Source organism: Antrostomus carolinensis, unplaced genomic scaffold, assembly GCF_000700745.2.
Source record: "Antrostomus carolinensis isolate BGI_N321 unplaced genomic scaffold, ASM70074v2 scaffold5817, whole genome shotgun sequence".
In the NCBI taxonomy this organism is placed as follows: Eukaryota; Metazoa; Chordata; class Aves; order Caprimulgiformes; family Caprimulgidae; genus Antrostomus; species Antrostomus carolinensis.
Window position 1 is genome coordinate 39,777 of NW_010329474.1, and position 13,335 is coordinate 53,111.

At 40.9% G+C, this 13,335-nt stretch overlaps 1 protein-coding gene across 1 annotated transcript in view; it reads right to left on the reverse strand.

Annotated features, from left to right (window-relative positions):
* LOC104528532 (teneurin-4-like) overlaps nt 1-13,335 on the reverse strand; it is a gene marked incomplete at its 3' end in the record, with an annotated part of 96,236 nt that overhangs the window by 27,397 nt on the left and 55,504 nt on the right. Inside the window, exon 7 of the mRNA XM_010172569.2 lies at nt 5,928-6,113. Coding sequence (XP_010170871.2) covers nt 5,928-6,113 — 186 coding nt within the window. The remainder of the gene's footprint in view (nt 1-5,927; nt 6,114-13,335) is intronic.

Consider the following 13,335-nt stretch of genomic DNA (forward strand, 5'->3'; position numbering starts at 1 on the left):
GAATGTGCTCCACCTCACCTGATTGTCTCATATTTTTCCGCACAAAGATGCCCAGTTCTCCTGTGACCTTACCAGACTGGGAGAGGCTTTTCCCTGGATCTTCTTAATGGTAATACATTGCATTTATACAATATCCTCTAGTCCCAAATCAAATTACTTTACAAATATTAAATTAACCTCACGGAACCTCTACCAGATAGGTAAGTATTAATATACTCATTCCAAGGAGGGCTAAAGAAAAAAAAAGAACATTATAGATGTAGTGGGAGCAGTCATGTGCCCAATTCCCATGGAACATTAATTTGGAAAACCACCTTCTAATTGATTTTCTAGGGTCAAACAGAAAGTTGGTGGCAAAGACACAAGCAGAAGCCAGAAGTCCTGCCTTGGAGAGCCTTTGCACATGCCAACAGGCAGCCCTCTGCCCTAACAGCACCTGGTCTTTATTAAAAAATTAGAGGCTCTGAGGCTCATTTTTCTCTCTTTCATTACCAGCTTCAATGTTAATTCACTTGTTCTTTTGTCCATTCCCTGCAATCTCACTCCCAGTTGTATCCTGGTACCCTTTTGAAGAGGTTTTTGTTTCAGGTTTGGTCATGCAGACCGCCCACCTTGGAGGTCACAGCCCTTGCAGGAATTATTTTTCCATCCTGTGAATCTAACAAATCCATCGAAACACTGTTGTAAGTAAGTGGACAGGGCTGGGAGGATCAGAGCTCACCTAGAGGGGGGCAGTTATGAAGCTTGGGAGTGAGATTCACTAATGACCCTGGATGTGGGAAGCACGGCATCACCATCTGCCTGGATGGTGGCTGAAGCTTGGGAATGTGTCTCTTGGACTTTGACATCCAGAGCAGCTCAACCTGTAAACTCGGGCAGCAGTCCTTGTGCAGATGATGGCAGTGGAGGCAGTTGCCAATGTCAACTGTATGTCAGTTATGTGTCAGTGTTTTCTCATAATTTGAAAAATAATAGGGGCCTTTTATGGGAATATTCCATGGTAGCATGAAACTTTCTTCTCTAAACCTGTATAGTCTCATACTCATGCTATACTTCTGGCATTAAAATATAAACTTATATGTAGACACTCATTTGGAAACCCTGTAGGTGTGTGGGACATGTTGAGGAGCTATGTAGGGGTTCAGAAGAAATGCTACATTTCTAAAGTGTCCTCTGCACCCAAAGGCACCACATTCAGCTCCATGTCACCACCTCTGCTCCTGGAAGCCACTGTCCCTTTAGATCTGCTATGGGGGGAGCTCATGTGAACATTTTTCAGGCTGAAAATCCTCTTATTTCACTAGCCTGAGCTAACTTGATTTGTTTTGTTCTAAAACACGTTGGGAAGGATCACATGAGCATTGGCTTATAGGGAGGGAAGAGAGAAGTGAGAGATGCTGGGGGCAGGTCCTTGGGCAGCACTTCTTCCCCAGCACACTCCACTTCTTCATTTTCTAAATATTCTTTTTTCCTGTTATCTTCCCTGAGGGATGAAGTGGACAGAGCTCAGTGAAATCACTGGAGTTAAACTGAGATCACACAAATTTGAAGGAGAAGAGAAAATAGCTTTTCATTAGTAAACCAGTGACAGCACAAGTTTATGCCACAGGGGCAGGGAAAAAGACTGTCTTTGAAGTTCATCTGTGCTTAATATTTCCTGTCAAGTATGCTGCCAAACTCTGAGGCCAGATTACCTTCAGGTTGATGCAAAATCATGTCAGAACAAAGCAGCATGCACAAATCTTTTTCCCTGACTGCTATAACCATGGACTTCTCTTGCCCAAAGGTACCCATCCCAACCAGAGGATGGAACACAGCTCAGCTGGGGCTGCAGATACACCTGAGTCCTGCAGAGAGCTGCTTTGTTGGGCTGAAGGTAGCAACAACCTTCACCAGACACTGGTGGGCTTATTTTATATTGGGCAGCACATGGACTGAGCTGCTTTATGGATTGAAATGGCACACGTGATGTGTTAGAAAGCCGGGGAAAAGAGAGGAGGATCTACCTGTAATGTACCTTGTCTGGATTCCAGCTGCTCCAGCAGAAACTGAGAGGGACTGATTACAGCCCAGGCTATTTAAAACATGTGTGATTAGTTATGCAAGAAGGCTGATGAAAGGCAAACTTAAAGAGGCAGATTTCTCAAAAAAAATCAGAGTTTTGCTAAGTAAAAGAAAAACCAGCCCGACGGCGCCATAAGCAGAAGCCGGTGTGGGACGGGCTGTCTGTCTGTCTGTCTGGGCACTTGTTGTTTCATACATCACCAGTGTGCCGGGACCAGATTTTCAAAAAGCAGTTAAGCATGTAGATTTTGCAGAGATCAATGGGAATTAGGCACTGAGGTGCTTTGAATATCTTGCTAGATAGATCATTTTGTGTTTGGAGAGTTAACTGCTCTAGTTAACTAGTCCCTCAATGCTCTAGAGACCCTGTAGTGTTCAGGTGCAGCAATTGAACTTCAAGGGATGGCTTTGGTTTTGTGTCCAGGCTGTTAAAGGATGATGACTGTCCCGACTCCACCACACAGGGAAGCCCTCCCTGTCATTATTTTTTTTTTTAAATAACCCTAATATTAATCAAAGAATTCAGGCTTCTTGCTAGAAAAACAACATGCAGAGAGATTCAGATATCAGAGACAATCTCAGTGCAAGGCCCATGTAGGAAGAGTGAAGTCTCCCTTTGCATCTCTCAGGTGGGATGCACAGCACCTGGGGCACTATCCAGGCCATATCAAATTTGAGGCCAGGCTGTTACAGCCGTGGGAAATTTCTGGAGTTGTTTATTAAACCCAGGAAATTTTATGTGGTGCTACCTGTGAATCAGTCCCATGGAGCAGCCGACCACGGAGCTGAGTTGTAATTTGGTCTTTCAGAGCCCAAAGTAAGAGGGTTTATTTCACCTTTAAACTCGGTGCTCCCAAAATCCACCACACTTCCTAGATGTGGTTTGGGCCAAAATAGAAGAAAATTGAATTCTTGCAATGTTTCTAACTGGGAACAAATTTGGAATATCCTGAAAGCCCATCATAGGAGTCTTGCATCGTGGCTGTTGTCACGGTGTTTTGTTCCTTTAAGAAATCTGAGTAAATCAATTGAGCCATTCTGCTGGATTTCAGGATTCCTGCAGTCATATAATCAACTTTCTGTTCTACTCTTTTGCCTGGGTGCGCTAAGTTTGCTGAATTAGGATGATGAATGCAAGCTTCTGCATCAATTTCCTGGTTGGGAATTAACTGGGGTTCCTCTAATGAAATCTCTCAATGTGAGCAATCAAGCTAGTATATTTAGTAACACGACTCTTTTGTATGAGCAAACAAAATTAATCCACTGGGATCAGAGTTCCCTCGAACACCATAAGAAAGAGCCTCCTACGACCTATAAAACAAAAGGATTTCTTACTCAAACATGCTCAACAGGAAATGGAAGAAGTGTCCTTTCCTTGTATCATCCATTTCTACCATGTCACCTGCACACATGGCAATATTGTTCAAGCATCACTTCAGCAATGGGGTTTTATGCTTGTCAGTGCTAAAGCAAACTGGGCCATGACACAGACATCTAAGGAATTACTGTCAACAAAACAAGTTGCCATGCAGGGAAATTACACAAGGACAAGGGGAATGCTTTCCACATACTTAATGTAATTCCAAGTCAATGTCCTTTCATCTGTGCCAATATAACTAGCTTATTACTCCTTCCAAAGCTATTCAATTTACTTGGATATTTATGACTTTGCCAAATTTCTTTTACATTCTACACATTTATCAAGGAAATATGTTGTAGGAAATACAGTTTACAGCTTCAGAGGCATGAGACTATGTACAAATTTGTTGCTAAATCACCATGCAATGGAAGATGGGGGGTGGGGGGGGGGGGGTTTGAAAGTGAAAAGAAACAGAATTGCTCCAGCACTCTAAGTGTAAAAGAATGATTCTTAAAACAAGGCAGCACTGCAACAAGAAGGCAGCACCACACCAAATGATAACACGCACCAGTAAAATCTCGATGCTGACTGCATTGCAGTGCTGGCCTTTCCCATGATAACACGGACTCTTTATACTTAGAGTGAGGAATACTACAAATAATGGGGTAAATTTAATTACCATGAAAGATAAAAGCTTGTTGTTCAAAGAGAGCCCGGGCATATCAGCTGTATGGAGAAATATCATATACTGAGCAAGTGGCATTTTGGTTTTGCAGCAGAACTAATAAAATGGCACTGAGGGTGTGAATCAGGCTTTTTTTTGTGCATAAATTTCTTTCATATAAAATTGTCCCCTGGATTTGGGGCCTTTTGCTGAATACTTTTTTTTTTCTTTTAAAAACCTTTCATGAATCTATGTTGCTTTCCAAATCAAAGTGCTTGAACACAAGGCTATAAAATAATTTAGAAACATGGGATTCCAATTCACACAGGACTTCTATCTTTTTGTTTTAAAGTCATTTAAGAGAGGGGGTTTCTTTAATCCCCTCCTCATGAAAAGAAATGAAAACTACTAGGGACATAGAAAAGAAAGCAGAATGTAATGTCTAATGAGACAGAGGAAGTTTTAAAGAGCTAGAAATTTTTCATTAGGGGATGCATGTGGAGACCATAATGTGGTAGGGTGACATTAGCATAAATAAATGATAAGTAGAATTGAGCCACAGATATGGTTTGCACCATTACCCTAATGCTGGAATTAAAATATTGTGATCAGGCTTCTTTCCCTGTCTATCTTTGCATGTGCAAACTTACCTGGTGTTCAAGCAAAAAAAAAGTGATGTCTACATTTAATTAAGTTGATACTCCACATGGATAACTATGCTGATATTTGGATAGGTATTGCTAGTGGTTAATTTTGATGTAGTAGTGTGATATATATTTACCATACCATTATGAAAGCAACATAGAGGCAAATTTTCTTGTCTTTAAAAGAAGTTGATCAAAACAAAATGACTGGAGGAGACTTCTCACTCTGGAATAACTCTTCTAAAGCCAACTGATTTTTTTTGTTTGGTTGGTTTTTCAGTTCCACATAGGCTGGACTCACTAATTTAGTTTTCCATTAACGTATAATAAATGGCATCTGAGGAGTTTTAATACTACTGTTTTTATAGCATGGCTATGGAATGAATGGTGATTGAAGCAGTTGAACATATGACAGTTAGTAAACAAGAAGAAGGGAAAAAGCATCAAGGATTTAAGTGAGAAGAAGAAGGAAGGAAAAGCCAAGCCAGTTCATTAATGAAGCTTCAAATTGCTTAATGTGGGAACTGCACCTCTTTGCATGATTTTGGAATGTTGGTGGCATGTTATTAATAATAATAATAGCCATGACACTGAGAGCTCAAGATAAGTGCCAAGTGCATGAGGAATGCAGAACCAAAGAGAGAGGAAAATGAAATGGTTAGAAATGTAGCAGAGCAGACAAGGGATAAGCAAGACAGTGTTAAATACCAGCCAGAAGTAACCTGACTGGAGTTTCCTCTTTTATAGTGGCAAGCAAAGTGGCAGTGAAAAATAATGGAGCAAATGAAAGGAAATAAAACTTTCAATCATCAGATGCATGTTTTTGGAAATGTTGTTAGCATAGTGGAGAGAAGTCTTGGAGGCCACAGAAAGATCTTCTGAGAGAGGCAAAATAGAGTATTTTTAAAAGCATCTAGCTGCCATTTGATGGCTTGTCTCTGTAAGATCAAACACCACATAGGTGTATTTCACATCTGATAATACAAAAAATATATACAGCCATGTCATCAACAAATGAAAGGACATTTTGTCTTGTTCCCACATGAAAATGTATGATGTCAGAACTTGAAATCCAAGAACAAAAGTGCTCATGCTACACTAAGTCACACAGATTCAATTAAGCATGCGCCTTTTCTCCTCCCTGATCATCAATTATTCTTTTAAAAGTAGTCGTGTTTTTTTTCTTTCTCCCTACCAATAGTGCAGTGCTCTCCATTCCAGCCTGGGCTGCATTCACACTTGCCATCCCGGCATGTCCCGTGCTCATTGCAGCGTGGGTGACACGCTCGCTGATCACAGGCTGTGCCCATCCATCCCTCCTCGCAGCGGCAGGTGCCTCCGACACAAATGCCATGTCCTCCGCAGTCTGCTGCACAAATCTCTGTGGGAGAGGAGAGAAAAGAGAAGAGGGGATATGGGTGGGGAGAAGAGAGAGGAGAGGGGGGAAAAGCCAGAGTGTTATTGTGAAGAAAAGCATCCACACTTCACTACCTCGCCTTATGGGCCAGTGAAAGGAATTCCTGGAGCTCATAACACTAATCCTTCCTGACAATAAGAATCTAATAAGTGTATTACAAAAAAGAGAGGGGCATGGATTGTAGAGGTTTGCTGTGATTGATCCTCCTATTTGCTTTCTAATTCTCTTGCACTCCTTGGGCTTTTGTCATCACCAAATCCGAAGGGGAAGGCTCTTCCAATAAACAGAACAAAAGTCACTTTTAATTAAAATCTGATTAAGTGTGGAAACAACATGCTGATAAACTACTGATGCTAAAGTTAAATGCTGGCAAAGCCTGTTTATGGCTTGTTAACCCACGGTTTGGAGATGGGATTCATTAAAACCCTCCTTGCTCCTTAAAATTAATATGGAATATTTCTATTTCTACTGAGTCTGTACATCTGCTGCAACTCTGTTCTCCTACCACTTGATTAAAAATCCCCTCTCAGGCATGCTGAGGTACCACCATGCTACATCAGCTGGAGCTGATAGGATGGTGCTTGTTCCCAAGTCTTACTGGAGTTAATGGAAGCATGGAGTCACAGCTGGGCATTTTGATACTTACCTCCATAAAAGAGAAGAGCTAAAGGACATTGACTTTTCAGAGGTGCTGGACTTCCCACCCTCCATGAGCCCCAGTAGGTATGGTGACACATAGATATGTATAATATTTTGGCCCAGCACTAGGTTGTGGCTAAAACCTGGCATGCCCTTGGGATGGTCTAAAACCTGGCAAGAAATTTGGGAGACTTCATGTTTTCATCTGAATTGTATTTGTCTGGAAAACTTCAGAGTTGGTAGAGAACAGGTACCCATGAGTCAGGTGTTGAAGTGCCTGTTAGTGTCGTTACTATACGGGAGTGATTTCAAGGAAAAAAATATAACCAAATAGTGATGTGATGTTCTACTGCAGATGAAATGAAATGAATCTATTTCTTCTTCTCCAGGCTCATCACCTGACTGCTTACTTTCGCACTCTCATAAACCATGACTGCACTCTTCTCAATCAGAGGAGAGGCAATTCAAACTATATTTCAGACTCTCAGGTGTTCCCCCTCTTCTCTGACTTCTGCCTGGTGCATCTAAATTGGATCAAACTTTCCCAAATGTTTTGGACTCAAGCTTTCTGCTTGACTGTGTTATTTTATAGATTTTATAGAGTAGGGGCAGAGTTCCCTTTGGGGAGAGCAGAAAGAAGATATTGAGGGTGGTGGAGCACTGGAACAGGCTCCCCAGGGAGGTGCTCATGGCACCAAGTTTGACAATATTCCAGAAGCATTTGGACAACATGTGCCCACAGGGACATGGTCTGAATGTTGGGATTGTCCTGTGCCGGGACAGGAGTGGGACTCAGAGATCCTTGTGGATCCCTTCCAACTCACAACATCCTATGATTCCATGAATGGAAGAAATGCTGAGCAGGGCTGGGCTGGAAGTCCAGAAAGGGGTACCAGGGTACTCTGCAGAGCACATTTCCTCTCTATTCCCCCAGCTCTGTACCCCAGAATGAATATCCCAGACACCAGCCCAACTCCAGTGCCTCTCTTTGTGCCTCTGAGCATATTAAGTGCAGGATTCAAGGCTTGTGGTGGAGGGGCAACTGGTATTATACAAGACATTCACTTTGGGTCATTGGCTGCATATAAAATATTCAAAACTACTCAGCCTGCATTAACATCACACCTGACTGAAATTCAGCCCTACTTAAATTGGCTTTAGTGTTTTGTTAATTAATACCACAAGTAACAGGAAGCTTAGGCTGTTTGGGGACTTCTGACACACTTCTGTTATGGGACTAGAACATCCACTTCAACTCCAAGAGGAAAGTTTTGCACCATAGGAGAGAGTTGGAAGGTCTTCAGCCTCTTAGACTGAAATGGACTCTTGTCTCCAAGGATGAGAGAGTTCTTTAGACAGTGGTAACTATGACAGTAATAATAGTAATGCTTTCCATGTCTAGAAAACTCCTAATTTTCCAAATGTGACATGAACACATTATCTGGCTCCTGCTTACTACAGCTCAGCATGGTGCAAGAGTTTCCAGTTGAACTCCTTTGCTTCAGTGTCTTGGATGTCTCCAAATGCTCACAAACATTTAGTTCTATATATTTAAATCTCTAATGAAAGAACTCCAGAGTTCAAATGTGCTTAAGACACTCAGGAACTTGTCTGTCTCATTTAGAGTCAAGTTTGCAAAGTATCTGGGCACCTTGGGTGCTTCAACTGAGGATGTGCACACACCACTTGCTGCCTAAATTTTTCTTGCTCCCAGTTCACCAAGCAATCCAGAGAATGCCAGCTCGGTTACTTCAGATCTTCATTACATCCCATTCCCCATCTTTGACCTTCAAGGTCCCATCTCTAATTTGAGGATAGCACTGGTATCCTCAAGCCCAGTGCACTGTGAACAACCTCCACTGATGACTGTGAAGCTCTGAAATTCCAGAGACAAGTATCTCCAGTGATGGACAGGAAAATTGGAATCTCAGAGGACTCAGCCCCTTGTGATGCCAAAGTCCATGTGAAGATCTTAAAGATTTTACTATTATTTACTTAATATTTTATCTTTGATTTGAGAATACTAATGAGTCTGACTGAGTACCAGTGGTTATTTTTGATGTTAAGATGTTATTTCTGTTTTGACAGATGAAGTAAATGAGACATAAAGAAGTAAAGTGATGGGTCTACAGGTATATGTGAACTCTGTGACAGGCATAGGACCTCCTAGATGTCCTGATACTCAGCCTTGTCTCCTGTCAATAAGTCAGGGAAATGACAGTAGGTCAGATATCTACAGGTTGATGATGCAGTGGAAAAAAAGCAGGGACAAAAGGAAGTTATTTGAGTGATAGTCAGAAGCTTTCTTGGAGTTATTTAAAGGTTTGAAACTAGGATAATGAAGTGACATTCAAAAAAGGTGAAAAAATAATTTAAAAACCCACTTTCTGAAAAGCAGAGTCTCTGTGGACTCATTCTTATGAAAGGGGATGGAAAACCCACTGGGACATTTACATCTCAACCAAAATATTTCCCAGACAACATGCTGCCAAGGAACAGCTTTGCACTCATGCATGGGCCAGGGACATGCACTGCATGATCTAAACCGAACAGATCTTAGGCTAACCCAGAATGGGAACACTGGGAACATTTAGGGTTTCATCTCCCACCCAGCTGAGACTCCAGCCACACCACCACCCACGCACACACAAGAGTGCAGGCTCCAGCTTATGAATATATAATGAATATATAATTCATCTATAACAGATATATAAGGTGGTTTGGATTCCCAGGCCCCAAGAGCTGGAATAAAGACCCTGAGCTGTGAAAAACACTTTGTGAAGCAAACTACTTGCGACAGTCTCCCTAAAACATAGTTTAATTATTTCTGACAAGGAACCAGGAGCCAGGAACTCTCAAATCTAACTCTTCCATTTAGGTGCCAGTTTAAAGATAGATGGGAACCATCCAATTTAAACAGCCTTACAACACACATCCTGCTGTACGCCCTGGCCCTTTATAACACGGAGTTCTTAAATGCTCACAGGTTTCTAATGGGTGATTAAATAGTCAGAGTAGCTTTCACTTTTCTGGTGGCACTCAAAGAAATGATCAAAATGGATTTCAGATTAAATTTCTACTTAAATACAGGTCTTTTGGGGCAGCTCAAGATGACTAAGGCTGATTTACAGAAAAGGGTAGGTGAATTGTTTCATTGTCATTCAGTCCCAGGGACAGAAGTTGCCACTTCTGTTCTTATTACAAGCTGCATTTTTATTTTTTTTTATATTTTTTTTGGTATATTTCCCAATTCTGTTGTTAAAATTAGAGGACATGATTAGCTACCATCTGAGCTGCCCGAGCAAATGAGAAGGAAAGCTTTTAATTCTCCTATTACAGTATTCACAGACTGGCCAGCTGCACTATATTGCTCCTGCCTATTTAAGCTTCGTTAGAACGCTGTGCTTGTGCATAAAAGACCTGCCTGTTAAATATTTTCACACCAGCTGTTCCCAAAAGGTGACTAAATATTTCCTTTCATCTTTAATCTCTTCCACTGTTTGTATGAACAGTTAAGCCATTCCTTATCCTTTCCTAGAGGTGCATTGTGTTTTACTTCATTTTGCCACGCAGCTCTCAAAGCCACCTGTAGTTCCTTGAAGGAAGGGGATCTTCTGAGTAAATCTGGTGCCCAGTTCTAAGAGCAAATATGAGGCTTACTGTCCTCAAAAAGGTACAATCAGCCCATGCACCTCTGAGGGAAATATCTGGACTTTGAGTAATACCTTCTAATTCGCTCCCTAACACTTGCACTTACCAGAGGACACTGCTGGATGTTAATTGATTCCTGGATGCAGGGTTTTATCTAAGGAATCAAGTTCATTTCTGGTCTAGCATCTGCATTTTTGACATGTTACTGTCTGCAATGAGCATTTTCCATTGCCTGGATTTCACCACAGCTTATGTTACACTCTTACCTGAAGAACTAAATTGAACTTAGTTGCCCTCTGTGTGTCAAGGAGGACAGACAGGTAGCTCCAGAGGATGATTGACCTGAAACCTCTTTCATAGGGAACTTCTGGAGCAGCCTGTGCTCAAGGAACTGTTGAGTTTTGGATGTTTCACCCACATGTTTCAGATGCATCATAAACATTATCCTTAGAAAAGGATAATGCCATTCCAACAGGATTCTGGTTATTTTTTTCATGCAAACACTCAAAAAAGAAATATTAATCTTCACTTTCAGGACCTGTTCTGTTCCATCACTGCTCACTCCCACTGGGAACCTGCCCATGAGGCCAGCCTCAACTGCTTGCTGGCTAGTTTTGAGACAAATGGCATTTTTTTCTCATTAACCCCTCATGACTGGGGGACAGATTTTCCTCTGGTCTGTAAAGGCTGCCTCAGAATTCCTCAAGGATCTTTTAAAATTCCTAATCCACCTTGAAACCTACCCAAAATCTGGACAGTGACTGCTAAGGTGTCTTAACTTCCCCGTATTGCATTGACAAAAAAATGTATTGTAATTTTATTCTGCCTCCATCAGCATGTCTCTCTGTTGTTATCAGCATGTGTCTCTGTTGTTGTTCACTTAATGCTTAAGAATCTCAGCTATCTGAGGCCAAGATTATCCCTTTTCTTCTGCGTTTGCACTGTGCCAGGTGTAATGAGGTCATAGTCCATTAACAGCACTTCAGAAGTAAGAATACTAAAGCAATTACTCATACAAATAAAAACCTTGTACCTGATTCTTTCCTTTCTTTTTTTTTTTTTTTTTTGCATACACTTCTAAAAACTGACCCAAATTTGTCCCCTTAAGAATAAAAAGTCTGCTATGTTGCCTTTGATATTTCAGAAGAAAAATGGGAAAAGAAGCCTATCAACCACTAGCCACCAGAGTAATGCTTTGTTCGTGGCCCTTTTTAATTGAGATAACAGTCACGGTAGCTTCCAACACAGGAAGTGGTATAATCCAGAATTTCATATAATTTTCACATTACATTAAAGAATTGGGTTGAGAAAGGGGATAATGATGTCAATTTGTGCTTCATTTATGGCAAATCCATTTTTACATGTTTACCCCTATCCCCTCAAAATCCTAAAATTGGCTTGACAACAGTTTAAAGCTTTCCAGCTTAGAGAAGAGTAATGCAGATGCAATTTTTTCTTTAGCATTCATGTGATGCAGAATCAGAGATTTAGCTGCTTCTGACCTGCCTGCTAAATCCTTTAATAAATATGGATTTAGTGCTAAAATGTAAGATCAGGTGAAATTGCTCAGAGCTTCCTGAAAACTGGGGCAGTTCCACTGACCTTCAACATATTAATAGAAAATTTAATAATTAAAAATCTGTCTTAACTGGGATTTTCCCATTTCAAGTTGGCTCATCTGAGGAAATTTTCAGCTTCAGAAAGATTTTTCCAGAAAAGGAGCACAGGAAAGAGGCACTGTACAGAGCTAAAAGGCTAAATTTGGTGAGGAGCTAAGTCTTGTTTTCATAACCTGCATTTGCTTTAGAAGGCAAGTTATGGGGAATACCTGGGAAAAGCATCTGATGTAAAGATATGGATGGAAATAACCAGAAGGTTCATGATTGGCATGATTTAGCAGTGAAGTGCTAAATACATTCTTCATAATGAGATGCATTTTGCAGTGTTATGAAACTCTCGTTTATGTGATCTGATAGCTCTGTAGTGACAAATGAACACCTCTGCTGGAACTGAAGAAGACATAAAGCACCTTAGCTTTTAAAACCATCCTTTTTACAAATGTTATAAGGAAATGTTCAAATTATGGAGCAAGACAAAACCTGAAAGGAGTGGTCTGAATTTTCTGTCCTTGCCAGTAACAAATCTGTAGCCTGAAATCCTCTGAAAAGCATCCTGTTTCAGTAGTGACTGGGAAAATGGTTGTGCAACTTGTGTCAATGTCACTAATCAAAGGTCATGTGTATTTTCCTTCAGAGATCATGTCCTAAAAGCAAAACCTACATAATTCAATGCCTTTATACAAATAATCTGCTTATCTACTTGTAAAACACACTTCAATTATGTAAATATTACTAATGTAGAAATAATAATTATTATTTATGTCAATAAATATAAAACCTGTTTGGTTTTATGAGTGTAATTAAACTTCTGGTACTGAGCTGACTTTCCCCTCCACTGAAGGATCTTAATGCATTTTACATAGAACCATAGAATCTCCTGCTTGGAAAAGACCTCTGAGATCATTGAGTCCAACCGTACCTGTCCACTACTAAACCAGATCTCTGAGCACCACATCTACCTGTCTTTTAAATCCCTCCAGGGATGGGGACTCAGCCACCTCCCTAGGCAGCAAATTCCAGTACCTGAGAACCCTTTCAGTGAATAGGAACTTCCTGACATCCAATCTGTACCCCCCCTGGCGTAACTGAAGGCCATAGCTCAGCAAACTGCAGATATCTGAAAGGCAACATTTATTTCTTTCCATGGATGAGGAAATCAAGATTAAAGGATGCTCTCCAGAGACTGACAATGAATCCATCAGCTTTGCTATCATCCCTCATCAGGAAGAACATTGACCTTCAGTGATGGTTTTAAAATATGACTCAGGACACAGGGC